Source organism: Leucoraja erinacea, chromosome 8 (assembly GCF_028641065.1).
Source record: "Leucoraja erinacea ecotype New England chromosome 8, Leri_hhj_1, whole genome shotgun sequence".
Taxonomy (NCBI): Eukaryota; Metazoa; Chordata; class Chondrichthyes; order Rajiformes; family Rajidae; genus Leucoraja; species Leucoraja erinaceus.
In genome coordinates this window covers 29,495,763-29,519,364 of record NC_073384.1, presented here as the reverse complement: position 1 = coordinate 29,519,364, position 23,602 = coordinate 29,495,763, and the positions used below count along the sequence as shown (strand labels likewise).

General features: G+C 40.9%; 1 protein-coding gene across 4 annotated transcripts in view; it reads right to left on the bottom strand.

Moving 5' to 3' along the window:
* cep170aa (centrosomal protein 170Aa) overlaps positions 1 to 23,602 on the bottom strand; it is a 93,840-nt gene that overhangs the window by 24,430 nt on the left and 45,808 nt on the right. For 2 of the 4 annotated variants that reach the window (XM_055639309.1, XM_055639308.1), the window contains exons 11-15: positions 21,371 to 22,020; positions 16,699 to 16,854; positions 10,375 to 10,483; positions 5,573 to 7,486; positions 4,921 to 5,182 (exon numbers count right to left, since the gene is read on the bottom strand). In XM_055639309.1, the coding sequence (XP_055495284.1) occupies positions 4,921 to 5,182; positions 5,573 to 7,486; positions 10,375 to 10,483; positions 16,699 to 16,854; positions 21,371 to 22,020 (3,091 nt within the window). The remainder of the gene's footprint in view (positions 1 to 4,920; positions 5,183 to 5,572; positions 7,487 to 10,374; positions 10,484 to 16,698; positions 16,855 to 21,370; positions 22,021 to 23,602) is intronic. The other 2 variants (XM_055639307.1, XM_055639310.1) reach the window with 2 other exon arrangements.

Here is a 23,602-nt window from a genome sequence, read left to right as displayed (position 1 = left end):
TTCATATACTGATTGAGGCACACCACTTCCACAATAAAGTCTGCCCAACCTCTTTTTTACTGGTGCCCCTCCCTAAATCCCCATTTACTGGTGCCCTCCCCTAATTCCCCATTTACTGGTGCCCTCCCCTAATTCCCCATTTACTGGTGCCCTCCCTTAATTCCCCATTTACTGGTGCCCTCCCACAAAATCCCCGTTTACTGGTGCCCTCCCCTAAATCCCCATTCACAGATTCACCAACCTCTGGCTATAGAAAATGTCCTTATCTCCATTCTATTTGCCTGTTGAGGCCGTAATTGGGAATGTTTAAAGTGGAGATTGATAGGTTCTTGGTTAATAAGGGTGTCAAATGTTATGGGGAGAAGCCAGGAGAATGGGGTTGAGAGGGAAAAGTAGATCAGCCATGATCAAATGGCAGAGCAGGCTCAATGGGCCGAATGTTAGTTCCATTTTCAACTAATAACATATTCCAGGAGGTTAAAAGGCAAATTTGATAACTGAGTAAACTATGTAATGGTATAATGATGCACAAGAGACCCATGTAATTTTGACCCAAGCTGCTACCACCTTAAATGTGTGTGTTGTTCTGAAACTGTCCACAAATACTGCTTGAAATCATTTGAAAGTTTTGGGAATCCACACTGCAGTTGCAGCAAACTAACTACTGGATCGGGCATTCAGATTCTCACATTTAACCTTGAATTGGACTAGCAGTAGTCATGCATTTCTGGGGGCCAGAAAGCCTGAGGAAGACAGACACAGCACTAATGATGTGGTGACTAGAGGAATTAATGCCAGGAGCAATGCTTCAAGTGCCTAATTAAAGTTCCGGACAGAATTGAATGACCCTTGAACAGCTGAAGCCAAATTCTATTTACCAATTGAGTATCCACACTAAACTGGTGTTTTATGTCCCAAACCGTCACCATTCCAACCCAAAATTAAGACTTGCATTATATATACACGTTTTCTGCACAATACACAGCGCGAGTTATTCAAATAGGGCAGAGACATCGCAGACACATATTGCAAAAAACCTCAAACAATAGGCAGCGGAGAATCATAGTCAGCAAATCCCGAGTGTGCCTTAGGTACATGTGACAATTTGGAAGAAAAGGCCCAGTGTTTAAGCAATCACCCACCAGAGACCATTGTCAAAGATGGTGCAGAAATCCCTTAAGATGTTGGTTTCCCACTTTATCTTTATCCAAATCTTAGCATTCTTTTTCAATCCCAATGATGCCAGCTCTTTTGCACTTGGAGGGCCATTTTTAGGACATAACAGAAGACCAAGGGCATTATCAACACTCCCATACAGCAATGCTCAGTGGCTACTGGGAAGTTGCAGCACCATTAAAGGATGTAATCTGTTCAATTGGCACCAAATACTGCCACATGCAGCAGGTGGTCAGAAATGAAAGACTGAGACCTCCTTTAACGTTAAGTAAGGGATCTGACCCAATCTAAACATGTCAGTCCGAGTCATTCGCCTTCCTCCATGCAGGAAATAAAGTAGAGCTAATCCTCGCAATAGCAAGTAAACTATTAACCCACCCAGCATGGCCAATTTGCGACTCTGGATACTTAACTCTTAACTGCCTCAGTTTCTCAATCAGCCTCTGATAACACATGCCATCTACGCTAAAACCATCCATATACACTGGCCCTCCATATCATCGCAATCTACTTTGACAAATCGCATACAAAATCCATGGCGTCAAATAGAAGGTCAATATGTTCTGATATTAAGTAGACTATTTAACTTCAGTAGCTCTTCCCTGGTGGATCAATCAAGTACAAATAATCATTTACAAGTGGCTGGAATAAATATTCCATTGTCCATATTATTTTAAAGATTTTATTCTATGGAGGAACAAAAAATGAACTGGGATCTTTTCTTAAGTGTTTGCTAAACTAACTAATGTCAAGGTTGTAGCACTGAGAATTTAGAACACGTTTACACAAGCCTCTGATAGTACACTGTTGATCCAAGCTATTAAGTGGGATTGATTGCCAACATGGAAACTTCATTTGTAACATGTCTCTTTTGCTTCCATGGAAATACAACTTTGGCCCACGAGTTTATACACTGCTTGTATATTCATCGGTAATACTCATTATCCCAACTGGTCCAGAGGAAGCACCATTTAATGCTTGATCCCTTAAGTCAAATCATCTGCTTTGTTAATGTATGAAGGATCCCACACTTCTTGTACAATTACCATTCTGAGAGTAATTAATTACAGCTACCACTAGAGTTAAATACATACAGGATTTTGGGCAACTAATCCATCCACAGCTGAAATGAGCTAGTAGAGCAATATTTAAAAAATAATCCTTTTAGTTTGGCCTTCTGGTTTTGCAGAGAAAGAAAATCAATACTATCACACAAAATAACTGCAGCGTTTTTCATGACTGAGGGGATTGCAGGGTAATTATCCCGACTGCAATAGTAATGCATTCATAAGGTCATAAACGATGGGAGTAGAATTAGGCCATTCTGCCCATCAAGTCTACCCCACCATTCAATCATGGCTGATCTATCTCTCCCTCCAAACCCCATTCTCCTGCCTTCTCCCTATAACCTCTGACACCTGTATTAATCAAGAATCTATCTATCTCTGCCTTAAGAATATCCACTGACGGTCTCCAGTGGCAAAGAATTCCACAGATTCACCACCCTCTGATTAAAGAAATTTAACCTTGTCTCCTTCCTAAAAAAACGTCCTTTAATTCTGAGGCTATGACCTCTAGTCCAAGACACTCCCACTAGTGGAAACATCCTCCCCACATCCACTATTTTTACTATTCTGTGTGTTTCAAAGTCAAAGTAAAAGTAGCCTTTATTGCCATTCAGACCTTGCGGTCTGAACGAAATTTCGTTGCTTTGCAGTCCTACATATAGTTAAAAAAATGACAAAAAAACACAAAAAACACAAATTAACATCCACCATAGTGAGTTGAATACTCCTCACTGTGATGGAAGGCAAAAGTCTTAAGTCTTTGTCTCTTCCCTTCTTATTCGCCTCTTATTTCAAGAGGTTCCATCATTCTTCTAAACTCCAGCGAGTACAGGCCCAGTGATGACAAATGCTCATCATAGGTTAACCTACTCAGTGCTGGGATAATTAATGTAAACCTCCTCTGGACCCTCTCCAGAGCCAGCACATCCTTCCTCAGATATGGTGCCCAGAATTGCTCACAATATTCCAAACGCAGCCTTACCAGCACCATTTGGAGCCTCAGCATTACATCCCTGTTTTTGTATACAAGCCCTCTTGAAATAAATGCTGGAAATTGTGTTTGCTTTCTTTACTACCGATTCGACTTGCAGATTAACTTGTTGGGAATTCTGCACCAGCACTCCCAAGTCCCTTTGCACCTCCTATTTCTGGATTCTCTCCCCATTTAGAAAACAGTCTACGCCTTCATTCCTGCTACCAAAATGCATGACTCCACACTTTGTTACACTATATTTCATCTGCCACTTCTCTGACCACTCCTTAAAAAGAGTACCTGCTTTTTCTACATTCCCTGCCCTTCCACCTATTTTCATATCATCTGCAAACAGCCACAAAGCCTTCAATCCCCCTCGTCCAAGCTGAGTAACAGTGAGCTAAATAAGCTTATTCGCTGAGGAACAGTGAGCTAAACACTGGAATTTTGAGATTCTGAATTCAGTTTTAGAAAGGCTCAAGTGCCACATGAAAATAAAAAAAATATATACAACTATAATATTCTGAAAGCCATGTTATAAACATGTTGGGAAGAAAATCAAATCAATTATGTACACTAAAAGCACATCACTTAATAATCTTTTACTACTGTATTTTTCTTTTAATTACAAACTAACGTGTTTAAAGAAACAGAAATGTTTAAATGTAAAGTGCTTCATTTTAGAGAAATTGAAACTGAGTTATGCTTTTAGGTTAATACATTTTCATCATTCAGCTAATATGTTCACTCAATTTTCCTTCCCGCAGATGCTGTTTAGCCTGCTTCTTTTCAGCACTCTTTTTATGACAGATTTTCAGCATTGCTGGATTTTTTTTTATATAGCGCATTACTATGTTCATACAGCCTGGGAAAAACGGACACGTTAAAATAAATGGATTAACCTTTATCTTTAAATAGTTAAAAGGATTTGTTTGGAATATGTTAACCGTTCATCTTACAGCATTGTCCAAATTAACTAACATAATTGCAATAGTCCCAAATTTTATAGAAAACTCTGGCAGCTAAATAAAAAGAATAGTCTTACATTGTGATGGAAATTTACTTTTTGTTTTAAACATAGCACTGCTGCCATATTGAAAATAGAATGTTTTATTTCCAGAATTTTCTTAATACTTGCAAAACAACAAATTATGATCTTCTATGAAATGGACTATCAATTTACACTATATATAATCTTGAATCTTCATAGGTTTCATATCAGATGACAAATTTGTGGTAGATTACTTTAGCATTCAGTTGGTTCAGTGGTAACTTCAAAGCCTTGCACAAGTAGTTTCCAAATTTAATCACTGACTTGAACTTTAGTTATCTGACCGTATGTTTGTAGACATGGTTTACTGGCATCAGGAAAATAATAGCACTGGCCAAGGTTTGATTTGATAGAAATGCTAGATGGAGGCATGGTCATGCCTCCAGAACTCATTAGCACACTGCAAAAACTGTTTAAGTCAACATGTATAAAATGGCTAATTAGCTAAGGCAACAGTGGGATGTGATTATTTACTGAACGATATATTTTACCATTACTATTTAAATAAATTGCAAAGAATGAGAAAATGTACAAAATAAAAATCAAAACATTTCGTTAATTGATTAATCCTTCTAAAAAAAGTCCAAATTAGAAGATTCCAATTTATGATTATATCAAGGATTATTAACAAAATTAGTACACAGAACACCTACTTTGATATTGAAAGATACCTGGCAATTTCCTCACTGTGAGCAGTCCAGTCTCTTATGTAGTCATCCTGCTCCTTCATCTTATTTTTCAGCAGCATGTTGGTTGATGGTGTCACGTTACCACTTTGCAGCTTAGTGCTCCTCAGTGCAGTACTGGTTCTTAAACGGCTATGTTTAGGTGAACTTCGATTTGACCCAAATTCATCTTCAGAGGTTGAAGCATAATCTGTAGGAAAGCGCCTCCATCTTGGACCTTGCAATATAACTAAATGCATAAGTAACACGGTCAATTTGGGTACACCATTGTGTGAAAGGAAATTAAAGTTTAACAAGTTAAATGTTTTTTTATATCCAGTTTAATCATAAAACCTCCAGATTTTAAAATAGTTTCCGAATCAAACCCTCTATTTGGATGCCATAACATACATAAATTCAAACAATGCATTTATATTTCTTAGATAATTGAACAAATGCAGATTAAGCAAAAAATAAAATCTTTAACAATTTTAATTAAAATAATTTTTCTATTAAAATATACTGATTTTTTAAAGTGGCAAAGATGCTGACAGTTAATATACTTTGAGAATATCATATAAATTATTTCCTCCATTGTTTAATAATCATGGATTTGTACAAGAATTGCTTAAGAGATTACCTGATGGGGAAGCTTGTCCCATAGCAGATATTTTGCTCTTGGAAGAATCAGGCATTCTTGAAATACTATTAGCACGAAGTCGGGGAGAAACTTTGCTATCTATCATTGATATGCCACGCAAGTTACTCCGAATGGAGGAGTCACTGTTTCGACCACCACTACTCCTAGTTATTGTTGCTTCAGAGTCACTGCGAGCTGATATGGAACCCAATCGGTTGCGTCGTGGTTGAGCAAGGAGATCTAATCGAGAGGGTGTTTTTCTGCCCGTCGGTGGCTTCGATGTAGTGGAACTGGTTGTAGATACTTCAGATACCACTGAAACTTTATCTGCATCAGCTAATTCATTATCTGATACATCTCCAAGGCGTGCCCTCCGTAAAATAGATGCTCTGGTTGGTCGAGGCTTTGGTAGTGTGGTCGATTTGCTTGCTGAGCCAACAGCAGTAGTTTTTGTCTTGGATAATTTATTGCTGGCCAGTTTAGAATGCAATAGCTCATCTGTGGATGTAAATGATGTCCGCCCTTGTGATCGACTGGAATAGGTCTCCTGATCTGAAGAAAGAAAATCAGAGATGGTGGACTGAGGTAAACTTGAAGTTTGGTCATCATCAGTCAAGTCAAAGGAGGCCTGTCTCACTCTTCCAGTGGTTTGGATTGATCTGCGTGGCTCTGTTCTAATATTAGGCTCTGATCCACGAGTTTTGGCTTTCCTATCTACAAATTTTTCTCTAACATTGGTTACAACAGCTCTTGACTGATCCTTAGGAGATTTTGTGAAACTTTTCTCCTTGTGAAGGTTACTCAGAGTTCTCCGTTTTTGAAGAGATTTCTTTTCTACATCTCCACCAACTAAGCTAATAGTACTAGCAGTGTCCACATCGGATTCTGGGGAAATTGAGTTATCCCTGTGGTAGCTTGGAGTTTCTGCTTCACCGTCCAGCTTGTTCTTGTCCTTTAGCTTTGCTTCTAGAAAAGCCATCACTGCCTCTGTATCCTTCAACAATGCAGTAGTGCCAGTGGTGGAATCTGCTCCAATAGAATTACTTCTCTCCCTGCATGTGGTTTTATGTGCATCACCAGATAAACCAGACTGCACAGTGATACGAGGTATGAGTTCCGAGGGCACATTACCACTTGGCTTTTCTATAGTGAAACTTCCCTGTCTGACCAAGGTTCTATGAGAATCTTTCTTTTCTGTGTCTGCACCTTTAGAATTGTGCCCTCTGTCAGACTCTTCTGATTTATTCTGTTTATCTTCACTTTGAATTACTGCTTTATCTGAAGCGCTCGCCGAAATTGCTAGTTTTGATTCCTGAACGTTAGATTTTTGGGAGACCACTTGCCTTGATGATGCTCCTCTGCTTTTGTCAGTTTGGTTGGCAGTGCTAAGTAAATGCTTACTAGAAGTCATTGTTTTAGAAGCGCTCCTATGGTATAAATTTTCTTTGTGGCCCTGTTGTTGAGTTTTAGGTGAAGATTGCCTTGTTGCCGATATTCCCCTAATAGCATCTGCTTTTGCTTTAATAGGCTGTGTGGAATTACTAGAATGAAACACCGCTGCTTCCTTACTGTTTGCAGTTTCATTGCGAATATTTCCAGCATTGTTGGTTTTAATACTGGAGCCATCTGCTGGCCGTGTTGCATTAGTGTGTTCCTTTTGCTTGTCTTTTTGGTGAGGTGGTGTTGTAGTTTCTTTCTCAGGGAGCTCAGTGTCTTGCTTTTCATCTATTTCTCGTCTGGGCTTTGCTGCACTTAAAGCAAGGGAATCTTTTGACCTTTGGCCTTCTACAATTTTATCTTCTATTGGAAGCTGTGGAAGTGTTCTTCTCTTTCTTTCGGCCACATAGGCTGAAGCGGTTTCTGATGTTGTTGATGCGCTCTTTGCTGAAATACCAGATTCACTGATATCTGTATCTCAAGACAAATAAAATAATATTACTTTGAAGAACTCCTTCAATATACCTTTCTTTCCTGCTTCAGAGAGCAACACAATTCTATTTTCTGCCCTCAATGGGGTAACATCACGATTTACATTTGCTGGAAATCTACAAAAATGGTACTTGGACTAATTCTTGCACCCAATTAGGAGGCACGAGAGCAAGAAATGTAGCTAAAGACAAGCAAAAATTTTAAAAGGCGACTAAATTAATGGATGCATTAACAAGTGGAAAAATAAATTGGCAAGTAGAAGGGACGATTATTTTAATCACTTGCAAAACAAAATTTTCCGCACTCGTGCTGATCGCGATCTAGATTGAGACTGTTAATTTTCTCCCTAGTTATTTCTTACATTGCTTATCATCGGTCATGCAGCACAGAAACAGGCCCTTTGGCCCAACTTGTCTATGCCAACTAAGATGCCCAATATACATTATTCACACTTGTCCATGTTTTGAACATACTCCTCCAAACCTTTCCTATCCACATACATGCCCAAATGTTGTTTGAATGTTGCTAAAGCTCCTGCCCTAATTACCTCCTCTGCCAGCTCGTTCCATATACCTACTGCTCGCTGTGCGAAAAAGTTGTCCGTCAGGTTCCTATTAAATCTTTCCCCCCTCACCTTAAACCTATATCTCTAGGTTTAAGGTGAATCATCAGTTTGAAAAATAAATGTTGGTGGAAATTTACAAGATGCTGTACAAATACACGCCTGAAGAATTGTGTACAAGTAAGGAAGGATGCTCTTGCATTCAAATTAAGGGTCTGTCCCACTGACGCGACCTTTGAGCGACTGTCTTCGACCTTTAAGCTCGAGGACGCTCGCCTGAAACACCACAAGCTAGATCGACCGTCAGCGACACCCACACACCCACCCACCCACCACAAAGGCGGGGGCGAGGAAAAGCGGGGGAGCGCTGTCTGAAATTCACACCCACGATGAAGAGGAAGGTAAGACAGCTGGCACAGTGTATGGTAAGTCCTTTAGAGAGCATGGAGGGGAAGGGGTGGTGACACTTTTAAGAAGCCAGACCACGCTTAATAAAGTTTGGTGGCCATTTTACATTACCGGTTGGTTTTCCTTGGTCCTGAAAACTCCAATGAGCCACGGGACATCCGGTGGCACTGTCATAGCTGCCTGCGCTTTCAGTCGGTATCTTTTTTCTTTTTTGTTATGTTTGAGGTGTGTTTTTTGGGATTTTTTTTGTCTTTTAAGTGGGGGGGAGGGGGTAAGGGGGATACCGTCCTTCAGTTGCTTCCTGGAGAGGATGCGACTATTGTTCGAGTCGCGCCCTCGCGCCCCCCCCCCCCCCGCGGGCTACCTACTGGATTGGCGCGGCATTTCCTGCCGGGAACGACCAGAGATCCAGCAGCGGCGGTGCGGCGCTGGATACATGGGGGGGGGGGGGGGGGGGGGGGCGATGCCTTACCATGGATCGCAGTTTGGAGCTCCAGAGTGCTGGGCCTGCTGCACCGACATCGCAGAGCTGTGGTTTGCGGAGCTCCCAACGCGGGCAGCGCTGACCAACATCGCGGAGTCCTGCGACCCTTTGTCGGGGGTCGCCAGCGTGGGTCTCCGCCCGGCTCAGCCCGTGGACTGCGGGAGCCGCGGACTCCGGTGGGAGGTGGCTGATTTGGAGGACCGGGCCGCTGAGGATGTTCTCCATCGTGGTTCCAACATTCCCAGCGAGAGGGTCTGAACATGGCCGCGACTACGGGGTGCTCGGGAGGTCCCGACCATGGGTGAACATCTGGGAAGATCAGCGAGGGGACTGACTGGACTTTGGTTCCTTCCCTAACTTTGGTGCCGCTGTGGGGATGTTATGTCGTGGACTTCTGTGTTTGTGCTTTTTTATATTTTTTATGACTAAGTAAAATCCATTTTGTTGTCTCTTATGAGAGAGACGATGACAATAAATTGAATCCAATCCAATCAAATCCAAAATGCCCGGTCAGCGACGGAGATTGCCTACGGCTGCCCTCGACTGCCTGTAACTACATAGTGACCCCACTCCACTGCACTACGAGTTCAAAAGAACCACGTCGGCCAACTTTTACTCGCGGAAAATGTTTCAACATGCTGAAAAATTTTCCTCGACCAAACTGAGGCCGCGAGTATGCGGGAACTGCCCTCGAGCATGAAGGAGAGTTCCAGTGACCCCATACGACCTCCTAGGACCGCGTGTCGACCATGCTGCGAGTTTGAGTCGAGGGCAAACTCTTCTAAACTCGCAGGTTAGGTCGCCGCAGTGGGACAGCCCCTTTAATGTAGTTGATTGCTGAATGAAGAAAGTTTGACCAGGTTGGAAGATTGTATAGAAGACAAACGTATCTCATTGAAAAGTGTACAAGATTCTCAGGAGTGCACGTTTGGAGATGTTTCTCCAATTCACAGTATCTAGAAACAGAGGGGGCATATTTTCTGAATAAGGGTTCAACAATTTCGATGGAGGCCGAAGAATTTCTTCTCAGAGGAATGAGATTTTTTCTAATTCTCAACTGTGGGGAGCTACGGAGGCAGTCATTGAGGATATTTAATGCAGAGATTTATAAAATATATTTTATAATGCGAGAACAAGACTCAATCAGTCATGATCTTACTAAATGGTAGACCTGGTTTGAGGGGCCAACTCATACTTATATTTTTTATGAATCTAATGCAGTAAAATTGAAACTATTTTAATTTTATAACTCTTACAATTAACATTAAGATATTTTTCTCGATAATCATGAATTATTAACTAGAGTGTAAGGAATTGCAGAATTAATTTTCCTGTAACTTATTTCATTATTATGCTCACTATACCCAAATTCTAGATTACTAAACAGACAATTTGTGAAAGAACTTTTAGAAAACTTACCTTGGTCGTGAGCAATAGAGGTTTGTGCTGCCACATCATTGGCAGCTAAATTTGCCCATTGTGACACCCATCTGGGGGAAGTGGGTGCAAAGGAGCCTTCAGGTTGTGTCTGGAAAATATAGAAATAATCAACTTTGATTGATTTGTAATTTGAGCAACAATTGCAAATTTTTAATTAAAAAAAATAAAAAATCCAGAAATGATTAAAATTGAAAATTATTTTCTTGCAATAATTATGTAACAATGAGCACATTATGGGTAGGAAAGAACTGCAAATGCTGGTTTAAATCGAAGGTAGACACAAAATGCTGGAGTAACTCAGCAGGACAGGCAGCATCTCTGGAGAGAATGAATGGGTAACGTTTCAGGTCGCGACCCTTCGAGGACATTATGGACTTTATGGACTTTCAAAACTTTGTTTACTAAATCTACATGACATTCCTCTCCCCCGCCCCATGGAAGAAACTTATTTTATAATCCCCAAAGGCAAAAATAATTGACTGCCAATACTCAGTATCTTCTTGAGTTATTCTTTCCTTTTCTCATCCCCTAATTGCATGAACAACAGCAGGATGTTCCTGCAGATTCCAATTACCACCATTTGTTTGGTTACTTAAATAAGACAAAGTATGCATTACATATCTGCAGAGTAGAATTGCCTCTACCCCTGCAATTTCTTGCTATTATGAAAAACATTGAGCAAATGCAAACAAGTAGAGTAAAAATGGACACACAGTGAAAATGTGGAGCATGCTTTGAACTCGTCTCTGTGACATTTACTGTTCTTTCCATTTCAGGAATGTATGCTTGCAAGGTCTGGCAAGAGATGCAGTGGTCTTTGTCAAGGTCATCCTAAATAAAAGTATAATGTAGAATTGGGCTCTACGGGCAAACACAGATAAATATCAACAGCCACCAGAAGACCAGTGTTGAAAATATGTTTTCTAATCTGAGGGATCCACAGGGAGCGCTGCCTCAAGACGACAGATGATATCAAGACCCACAACACCCCCTGGCCACATTCTCATCTTGTGGCTACTATCAGGAAGATGATTCTCTTGCTGAGAACAGCTTCTTCCAAATCAACCATCTGGCTCTTGAGCCACCTTGCACAAACCTAACCGTTCAGGGCTCGAAATTAACGGTTGCCCGGGTGCCAATGGCGACCTAAAGTCCTGCCAGGCAACCTAAAAGCCATGCCAATTTGCCCGACTTGGCAAGCACCCGAGACACCTATCGTTCAGAGAGGGCCCCCCTCTCTGCCTCCGCCCACCATCCGTATCCGTGCTGCTGGTTCTCCGCTCTCTCCTCATCCACCGGCATGGACAGCCACCTTGCACATGCGCACTGCCACGGCCTGCACATCCTCCACTGCATATGCGCACAACCACGGCCAGCGCATCATTAGCCCCCCCCCCACCCCCACCACAAAAATAAAATCAGCTCCAGCTTCTGCTATTGTCACTGACTCAGAGTACATATCCAATAACTGAGTTTCTCTTAGCAACATCATGACGCTGTCGAGCCTACAGTCATCTCTTCGGTATACAGCTGCCGAACTTTAAGATTAAAGTTCATGCCTAGCTTATAAACACCATGCCGATTTGTACTTTAGAACTGATCAACATTCGAAACACCATTTAAAAAAAAATGAGACTTCCTACTTAATGAGACTTCCTACTTTAGGCCATTTGGAAAAATGGGCTGAAAGATGGCAGATGGAGTTTAATGCTGATAAATGTGAGGTGCTACACCTTGGCAGGACAAATCAAAATAGGACGTACATGGTAAATGGTAGGGAATTGAAGAATACAGTTGAACAGAGGGATCTGGGTATAACCGTGCATAGTTCCTTGAAGGTGGAATCTCATATAGATAGGGTGGTAAAGAAAGCTTTTGGTATGCTAGCCTTTATAAATCAGAGCATTGAGTATAGAAGCTGGGATGTAATGTTAAAATTGTACAAGGCATTGATGAGACCAAATCTGGAGTATGGTGTACAATTTTGGTCGCCCAATTATAGGAAGGATGTCAACAAAATAGAGAGAGTACAGAGGAGATTTACTAGAATGTTGCCTGGGTTTCAACAACTAAGTTACAGAGATAGGTTGAATAAGTTAGGTCTTTATTCTCTGGAGCGCAGAAGGTTAAGGGGGGGACTTGATAGAGGTCTTTAAAATGATGAGAGGGATAGACAGAGTTGATGTGGACAAGCTTTTCCCTTTGAGAATAGGGAAAATTCAAACAAGAGGACATGACTTCAGAATTAAGGGACAGAAGTTTAGGGGTAATATGAGGGGGAACTTCTTTACGCAGAGAGTGGTGGCGGTGTGGAATGAGCTCCCAGTGGAAGTGGTGGAGGCAGGTTCATTGGTATCATTTAAAAATAAATTGGATAGGCATATGGATGAGAAGGGAAGGGAGGGTTATGGTACGAGTGCAGGCAGGTGGGACTAAGGGGAAAAAAATTTGTTCGGCATGGACTTGTAGGGCCGAGATGGCCTGTTTCCGTGCTGTAATTGTTATATGGTTATATGGTTAAAAAATTGACTTCCTGACCAACAGAGAGAATAGGGGATGAATCATCCTCTACGATAATCCTCAACACTGGTGCTCTGCAAGGATGCATTCTCAGCTCCCTACTTTACTCCTTGTACACCCACGACTGTGCAATCATGCACAAATCTAATTCAATGTTCAAATTCACAGACGACACCATCATTGTGGGGCGGATATCAAATAATGATGAGACGGAGCACAGGAAGGAGATTCAGAACCTCATAAACTGGTGTCGAGACAACAATCTCTCTCCCAATGAGAAAGGAGATAGTGATTGACTTCAGGAAGTGAAGCAGTACACATTCCCAGTTTGCATTGACAGTGCTGAAGTAGAGATGGTTGAAAGATTCAAATTCATACGATTAAATATCACCAACAACTTCTCTTGGACCACCCATATCGAAGCAATGGCCAAGAAAGCACACCAACGACTACTTCCTTAGAAGGCTTTGGAAGTTCGGCATGTAGAAAGCATTTTATCGGGATGCATCAGAGCATGGTTTGGGAACAGCTCATCCAAGATCACAATAAATCGCAGAGAATTGTGGACGCAGCCCAGACCATCACGCAAACCAACCTCCCTTCCATTGACTCCATTTACAGCTCACACTGCCTCGGCAAGGCCACCGGCATAATAAAGGATGGGTTGCACCCTCTCCATCGGGCAAAAGGTGTAGAAGTGTAAAAACGCACACCTCCAGATTCAGGGGGCAGTTTCTTCACAACTGTTATCAGGCAACTGAACCATCCTACCAACTAGAGAGCAGTCCTGAACTATCATCTACCTCATTGGAGACCCTCGGACTATCTTGAATCGGACTATACCGGTGGCGCCGAACAATGGCTGCCTCACCAACAGTCCCTTTCTCTCTGTTGTTTTTTAGTCTGTAGTTAAATGTTGTTTTAGTGTATCTTTAGTTTTGTATTATGTGGGGGGTGGAGCGGAAAATTAAAAAATCTCTTTCCTCGATGGAGAAGCAACTTTTTCCTTATCGTATCTCTCTCTGCACTGCAGCCTAACATCAAGGACCTGGCGGCCTCTTGCTGGGGATCGACCTTGGGAGCTCCAACTGCGGGAGCCTGCAGATTTAACATCTCGGAGCTGGTGGTCCCTTTGCCAGGATCGACCTCAGAAGCGCCAACCGCGGGAGCCTGCGGACTTTAACATTGTGGAGCTCCCGTTCCCTGGTTCGGGACCGACTTTGGGAACTACAAGCCGCAGGAGCTTCAATCGCCCCGATGTGGGAGGTCCGATCGGCGGCAGCAGGAGCTTCAATCGCCCCAACTGTGGATTGTGCGATTCCCCTGGCCGCGGGAGAAAAAGGAGGAAATAAGATAAGACTTTATTGCCTTCCATCACAGTGAGGAATGTAGAGGAGCCACTGTGATGGATGCTTATGTTAAATTTATGCGGTTGTGCGTTTTGTTGCTTCTTTGGTATGACTATCGCAAATCAAATTCCTCGTATGATTTACATGTTTTGATTTCATAGTTGGCTAATAAAATCAATTACAATTACAATTTACCTTGCACTAAACGTTAGTCACGTTACTCCCTTTATAATGTATCTGTACACGTTGGATGGCTCAATTGTAATCATGTATTGTCTTTCTGCTGACTGCTCAGCACGCAACAAAAGGTTTTCACTGTACCTCGGTGCACGTGACTAAACTAAACTCAAATCTGCACACTATCTTCCCCTTTGCTCTATATATTGTACCAGTTTGACGATTGCATTTATGTATAGAATATCTGATCTATTTGAATAGCATTCAAAACAATGCACTTTCATTGTATCTGAGCACACTTGATAATAATAAACCCAAACCTACCATCCTGCCCACATCTATCTTCTTAGTTTCTTCTTTAAAAAAAACTCAATCAAACTTATGGGACACAATCTCCCATGCAAAGAAAGCACTGCTGATTATCCCTAATCAACCCATCTTCCTAAATACATAGTGTAAGAAAAAAAAATGCAGATGCTGGTTGATACTAAAGATAGACACAAAGTGCTGAAGTAACTCAGCAGGTTAGGTAGCATCTCTGAAGAAAAAGAATGGGTGACGTTTTGAGTTGGGACATCCTTTTTCTCCAGAGATACTGCCTGACCCACTGAGTTACTCCAGCACTTTGTGTCTATCTTTCCCAAATCCTACCTCTCAGAATCCCCTCTAGTAATTTACCTATCATAGAGGTCAGTCTTAATGGTCTGTACTTTCCAGGTTTTTCTTTACAGCCCTTCTTAAATAAAAGCACATCCTTAGCCACCCTCCAATCTACTGGGACCTCACTGGTGGTGACCCCACTTAAACATTATTTCAGAAATTGACAAGCATAGAAAAGGTGACAAGTATTTAAACAGTTTCAGGAAAAAAACCCTGTTTCACTATAACCTCCCTGCAATAATTAGACAACATTGTTTCTTAAGAGCACAGCTGCTACCCAAATCATGGGAGATCATTGAAATTGATGAGCAATTGCTCCTACTGGCACTTGTGCATAAATGCTCTATTAAACAATGTACACTGTAGCATACAGCCTTTAGTATCTTTAGCTTGTAGAACTAAATTAAATTAATAGCCATTAAAACACCTTTATTTTTGAAAATCCTGTAGGAAAAATAATTGTTAATGTAATTTTGAAAACTGCACTTGCCTCCTTTCACCCATTGACATAATTGTCTTTATTACATGATTTTGTATAACACAAGGTTTCTCAGGAAAGCAACTATCACATTACAACAGAACTACCTGTGCAGTTGACAGTTAACTTACATTGTCCGTTCATGTAAACATTAGGGAAAAAAAACGGAGCTATCCTTTACCACATTGCTTAACAACTTAGCAAAACAAAAACTTTAACATGTAGAAAATAAGGCCTCCTTTTAAATATTACTAGACCAAGAGGGACCCGTTGGGTCCCGTCCCCTCAACACGCAGTTGCGGGAGGGGGGTGGGGCGGCAGCCTGCGGCGTCACACACACACTAACCACCCCCTTGATATTATATTAATATTATTAATTCACTCCTTTTACCCCATCCCCCGCCCTATCCACTCACATAGCCCCCAACTCGCAGGCGCGGCTAGAGAGGGAGAGGGAGTAGAGAGAGCGAGGGCAGAGACAGAGGGAAGAGACAGAAGACAGAGGGAAGAAGGCAGAGGTAGCGGGTAGAGACAGAGGGCAGAGGGCGACAGCAACCTCCCCACCATGCGCCGACATGAGGACCCAGAGCGAGGCGGCGGGCGACCTAGCGTCAACCAAACGACCGTGAGTTGGGCCGCCGCAGTCTTCAGCTATGATCTTTGGTCTTCAGTCGACGGCCCAATTTCATCTCAGGCTGCGTCTTTTGAATAACTGGGGGGGGGGGGGGGGGGGGGGGGGGGGGGGGGGGGGGGGGGGGGAGGGGTGGGAGGGTGGGAGGGGGGGTGACGTCACTCGCTGCGAGAGGAAGACACGCAGACCCATTGTGACATCAGTGAAAGACAGTAGTTTTTAAATTCAAAGTTTTGTCAGATTTTTGAACATTTTCATTAATAACTCAAGAAATAAAACATGAAATTTTCAGATAAGGCGATTTCAGACTCCAGGGGGAAAATGTCTACACACAAATAATTACACATCCAAGATCAGAGTTTTATAAGTATAGAGATAGGATATACCTATGACAACAGCCTTGCGTTAAAACACCCCCTAAATATTTGAAAGAAGTAGAGGACACACTAATTCATGCATTTTTTGTCAATATTTTCCATATGACTCACCTCAGTGTCATTCAAATGTTCTTTACTAAATTCGCCATTTCTTGCACCTGTTACTTGTTCAGGAGAATTTTGTTTCCATTTGATTTTTTGTTCAGCAATGACTGGCCTTGTGATACCACAGCCAGTGTAATTTTGGGAATCTACTACTCCAAACACCTATTTTAAGAATAAGTAATATTTGTTAGTAATATATGAACCGTACTAATGAAGCAAATAAGGGTCACAATGTGCCATTTCATGACATTTCATGTTAATTAATTTCTTAACAGCATACTGTATTTTCAAAACTACATCTATGCAAAATTAAAAATGAATGTATATATCTATACATCAAGTATTATAGCTGAATAGAAACCAAGATTAAGTGAAATAAACTCATCAGAAAATTATTAACTATTAAAATTCACCAATGATTTTGCCTTTAAAATGACAATATCCTTCAGCATATGCGGTGATGGTACAATGATACCAAGTAGTTGTGTGATGGGAAAAAGACAGAACTGGCAATCTAAACAATCATCTAAGGCACTGTAAATAATAACCACAGAAATTATACACAATAATGTATAACTTAATGGCTCTGCACCTGCTCTTCAATCATTAAATTTGAAAATTAAGAATCATTTAATCCAGGATGTACATGGATACTATAGGCACAACATTTGATGGAGATACCAACCTAGTAAAACAATTACACAATCAACAACAGCAGCAGAATCTTTGGAATCAGGACTTGGTTTATCATATATCATATTTTCAAACCTCCAAACAGAACTTTTATTTTAAGGTGAGGGGAAAGATTTAATAGGAACCTGGGGAGCAACTTTTTTTTCCCCCCACACAGAGGATGGTGGGTATATTAATCAAGCTGCCAGAGGAAGTAATAGAGGCAGGTACAATAACAACATTTAAAAGACATTTGGGCAGGTACATTAATAGGTACGGTTTTGAGTGATAAGAGCCAAATGGATTTAAATAAATATTTGTTGAACATTAACCAACAGCAACATCTGATTTGTGGAGAAAAATCATCTTCCACAGGAAATGATAAATCAAGACAATGATGCTTTACAGTTACTTGCAAGATGACCATAACAGATACATACAAATTATGCCTTGTACCCCTATATCAGTAAAATCAATTTGAAATTTGAAGTAAATTGCTAACATCAAAAACCCTGCCTAATCAAGCAGAATTTGCAAACTGACTTTACAAATGACAAATGAAAATAAGCGAGTTCGGTATTCCGAAAAAGGCAAGGGATCATGGGATTTGTCAAAGGTCATTTGCAATAAAGAAAAAGCGAACAAAGCGCTGGCTGTATAAACTGTGTATAAATTCTTATCTTTATTCATAATTTGTGTGTTAAAATATATTTAATCTGAGGAACAGGGATGCCAGATAGCAGGAGAGCGGGGTGTAACAGCGAGAGAGAGGGGGCAGTTGCGAGTGGGAGACGGGGAGAAGACTGGACCGGCGGAGAGACATTCTCGGCAGCTGAGCTGCTGCGCGCACAGGCCCGCGCCTCATCCGCAGCCAGGATCGAACCCATTAGTGAGACCAGATCTGGAGTACTGTGTACGCCATTGGACTCTTAAAGATGTTACTGTGTTACAAATTTATATAGTAACGCCTAGAATGAATTATCTTATGAGCAACGGTTGAGTCTAAACATGCATCAGCTGGAACAAAAAAAAAAAATGTTGGAGGAACTCGGGTCAGGTAGCATCAGTAGAGAGAGTATTAGGGTCAATGTTCCTTCATCAGAACTGGAAAAGTGAGAATTCTAGCATGTTTTAAGTTTCAGAGAGGGGACGATGGGGAGAGGTGAGATAGGCAAAGTGTATCTGATAGGTTGCAGACAAAGTTGTTTAGGTAACAATTACTATTAAAAAAACTAGCAGTCAGAGACTACAGGAAAAAGAAACAATTCAAACCAATAACATACACACACACACTAAGTACAATAATCTTAAATTATTAAATTCAATATTGAGTCACAAGGGCTGCAACAATCCCAGATGAACAATGAGGTGCTATTCCATAGTATCAAGTTGGGCACTACTGGAGCAAAGTAGGAGGCTAAAGACAGAAGGTCGATTATACATGGGATCGAGAATGAAAGTGGCCAACTATTGGAAGTTCAGGGTTGCAGACAGAATTTGAAATCAGCCAAAAAGCTCACACTGGATTATTTGAAACAATTCCTTCTACAATCTGATGCTGAAAGATGGAGTTAAGCAACTGGAATACCTAAACTGACACAAACTTAAAACTCAATTGAACAGCGCATTACCAAATCTAATTTGGGAGTAGGATCATTCTCAACAGTGCATGGGCAGCCCAAATTCACATAGACAATATCTTGAGATCCTACTATTGTACTTTTCCCCCCATAAACGCCGTCCCACGGTAAGAGTTCATTCCAAGAGTTCTCCCGAGTTTGCCCTGATTCGAACTCGGAGATTTATGATAATGGCCACTCGTCGGTACTCGGGGCTCTCGTGGACATTTTTCATCATGTTTAAAAATCTTCATGAGTCTTCCCGTGCTTACCTGCCGTTAGCGCGTCTTCTCGAGTACCTGCCGTTAGCGCTAAGAGACGTCCCCGAGCTCCGACATACCCGCTACGTTCATTCTCCGTGCTTACCACGAGTCTGATTTTTTTTTAAACTCGGGAGAGCTCTTGGAATGAACTCGTACCGTGGCTATTAAGGTTGCAAGTATGTGCTGGAACATGGCTATCTTTGCGCTATCCCAGAAGAGGATCTATTAATAGTTTCACTTTTACTTGTGCATGATTCTACTCCTGAATAGTCCGACAAGATAGCACATAGAACAAGCTTTACACTGTATCTTGGTATTAGTGACAAGAACAATAAAGTAACCAACTCAACCAACCAATTTAACCAACTTCATTTTTAATAGACAGCAACTAACAATGGTGCCAGACAACGATCATCTTCACCAAACCTAAACGTCTGACCTTGACCAAAACTTTCTTCAATTAAACAGACAAAACCGAGGTAGTTGTTTTTGGAGCCAAAGAGGAACGATTAAAAGTCAGTGCTCAGCTTCAATCGGCAATGTTAAAAAATTTGGAAAAACTTATCCATGCATTTATCTTCAGTAGACTACTGTACTGTAATGCTGTCTACACAGGTCTCCCTAAAACATTGATTAGACAGCTGCAGCTGATTCAGAACGCTGCTGCTCAAGTCCTCTCTAAGACCAATAAAGTGGTTCACATCACTCCAGTTTTGAGGTCTTTACACCGGCTTCCAGCCTGTCAAAGAATTGATTTAAAAATATTACCATTGGTTTATAAAGCACTGAATGGTCTAGGGGCAAAATACATTTCTGATCTTCTGCTACATTATGAACCATCCAGACCTGTGAGGTTGTCTGGGACAAGTCTGCTTTCTGTCCCCAGTCAGAACTAAACATGGAGAAGCAGCGTTTAGTTTTTATGCACCACATATATGGAACAAACTTCCAGAAAAATGTAGGTCCACTCCAACTCTTAGTTCTTTTAAATCGGGGCTGAAGACTTTTCTGTTTGACGCTGCCTTTAATTAAATTTAAAAAATATTCATTTTTTACACGGCATTATAGCTTTTATTCTTGTATTTTATACTTGCCTTATTCTATTTTAGCTTGCTTTTATTTTCTATTATTTTTAATTACTGTTTTTAATTGCTCTTTAATGCTTTGTGTAAAGCACTTTGAATTGCCTTGTTGCTGAAATGTGCTATATAAATAAATTTGCTTGCCTGACATTCAACAGCTGTGCCCCTATGAAGTAATTCACAGCCAACATTTTGGGCAAAAGCCATTGACCATTACATTGAGTGAACCAGTCAAATAAATATTGTAGCTACACGAACAGGTAAGAGGCTGGAGCAGGTGATTCATCTCAGGAATCAACACGACATTCCATCAAATACAAGGAGTGTGATGAAATGATCTTTGCTTAACTTGATAACTAAAATGCCATCCACAATAATACTGCCACACACCGCTAACCATTCATTCCCTTCATCACAATGGTTTCAATGTGTATTGCTTAAAAAATGCCAACATTTTTTCAATAACACTTCCCAAAACTATGACCTCTAGCTTTTAAATACATGGCCAATACATTAATTGAAACAAAATCACCCGCAGGACCCCTTCCAAGACTCCTACTATTCCAAAATGGAAATTTGTCACTGTTTCTTTGGTCACCGAGTCCACATCCAGAATTCCTAATACAACAGAACTGTGAGAATGCCCTATTTGGATGGTCTTCACTGGTTCAAAGAAATAGCTCACTACCACTTCTTCTGCGAAAAATATGGGCTTTGCCAATGACACTTAAATGTTATGAATGAATAAATATATACTCCTGAAGAAAATTAAGTTTTTCCATTAAAGTTTCAAATTTGGCATGCAGAGTTAATTTTGAGATCCAAATGTTAGCATTATAACTAATGTTTTCTATTGTAATACTCAGAGATCAAAGCAAAATAAATGCTTGTGTGATTAGAAGCACAATTAAGTTGTACAATGTTTTATTTTTATATTAGATTTTGAAACCCGACCCTTTATTATGCAATAAGAAAGTTTCAAAACAAATCTTCCTGAACATAAATTCTCAAAAAGGGCAAAACGTGCCTCCTTTATTCTTACCGTATCAATCATTCTACGAGCTTCCTCTTCCTCTGTATTAGAATTTTCAAGTTCAATTGTGTACGTTCCTTTGTCACTTTGGTCATCATCATTTTCCTTTGAAACAGACGGTGAAATTGTTTGTGGTTCCAAATTACTTTGATTCTGTCTTTGCCCAGCACTACCAGAACTTCTCTGCTGTGGTGCTTGGGCTATTACTAAAGGAACTGGCGATTCTGTTTTTTGTTTTTGTAAATGTATTGTTTGATGAGATTCATGTATAACGTGCGATGATTTAGCATGAGGAGGACTTGGTTGATGTGTAAATGAAACTGCCTTTGAATTAGTCATGTTAGCTTTTGACCTGTCTGGCTTTGCAGGTGGAAATGGATGAGGACCATCTTGAGGTACAGCTGCTGCAACTTGAGTGAAAGAATAGGACCTTCTCTTTCGTGGGTTATCCTCATCAAAGAACTCAATCATAAAGGCAGTCCGACTCATTGAAGACATTTCATGGCCCTTTTCAGAAATTGAAGTCTTCTGAAGATGAAGCCTCTGTTGTTCAGCACGATACATCCTCAATTGATCTTCAAGTGCAGCATGTTTGTGAGCACGTATTTGACCATTTCCATTTTCTGTATCACTTTGTGTTCCATCATCATGTTTATTTCCTAAACAACAAGTTAACTATAAGAGCAAAATCTAAAATATACAAGGTAAATAAGACCAAGCAAATCAGCATAGAGTAACTACACACGTGTTCAATGTCAAAATCAGAATGCACTGTGCTGATGGTAACACAGTCCAAATAATAAACCCTTTGAGTAAATGGCAAATAATTCAGATAGAACAGAGTTGCTATTATTCTCAAAATTCTTTTCATTGTTCAAATTTCAAACTGATTTCCCATTGTAGCCAGCGGGACAAGCAGCATCTCTGGAAAGAATGAATGGGTGACGAATCAGGTCGAGATCCTTCAGACAGAGTTAAGGGAAAGGACAGATCAAAGCAAATTAAGAAAGAACTGCAAATGCTGGAAAAATCGAAGGTAGACAAAAATGCTGGAGAGATGGAATAGATGACGTTTCGGATCGAGACCCTTCTTCAGACTGATGTCGGGGGAGGGGTGGGAAAAAAAAGCAAGAGGCGGAGACAGTAGGTTTGTGGAAGAGCTGGGAAGGGGAGGGAGGGAGAAAGCAAGGACAATCTGAAATTGGAGAAGTCAATGTTCATACTGCTGGGTTGTAAACTACCCAAGTAAAATATGAGGTGCTGTTCCCCCAATTTGTACTGGGCCTCTCTTTGGCAATGGAGGAGGCCCAGGACAAAAAGGTCAGATTCGGAATGGGAGGGAGAGTTGAAGTGCTGAGCCACCGGGATAACAGGTTGGTTAGTGCAAACTTGTTTAGCATAGGTGTTGGGCGAAGCAATCGCCAAGCCTGCCGATGTAGAGAGGTTGCTTTGCTGTACCTGTATTAGAGGATAGTAGATTTATAGATAGGTTTGACATTACATAAACTTGCATTATATTCTCTAGAGCATCAGAGGATGAGGGAAGGCCTGACTGAAGTTAAGATAAATACGAGGCATAGCTACGGTAGAAAGTCCGATTTTTTTTCCTGGGATGGAAATACTAGATTCCATAGCTTTAAGGTTAGGTGGGGAGGGGGGGGGGGGTGGGGTTTACTTTTAAAGGAGACATAATGGCACGTTAGTTTAAAAAAAAAAAAAATATATATATACACACACCTACATACAGCGTGATGGGTGCCTGGAACACACTGCCAGGGGCGATAGTGCAAGCATAGAACATCAAAGAGCACTGCTTAGGAATAGGCCCCCTTTAATCCCACTCTTTACCTTCTGCCAATCAGTCAATGTACTATCCATGGTAGTATCCTGCTTCTAATACCATGGGCTAAGAAATAGGACAGAAAGTAACATAAACTTTATGGAAATCTGTATGGATAGCCCAAGAAATACCAAGGAGTTGTGTGCAAACCTTCAGTGGTGGTGATATTGGAGATGGTATGAATGGATCAATACAATAAAGAATCAACTAGATATTAGACCAAGCTTAACCAGGTATAGTGTTATATAAAGCAATTAATTAAGTTTTGTTATTCAAGGACATTTGCACAGGAGTGACCACAATATGGTTGAGTTCTTCTACAGTTAATGTCAAGACTTGGGTACTGAAGCTAAATACAGAAAACTGAGGAAATAAGGCAAGACTTGGCCAAAGTAGATTGG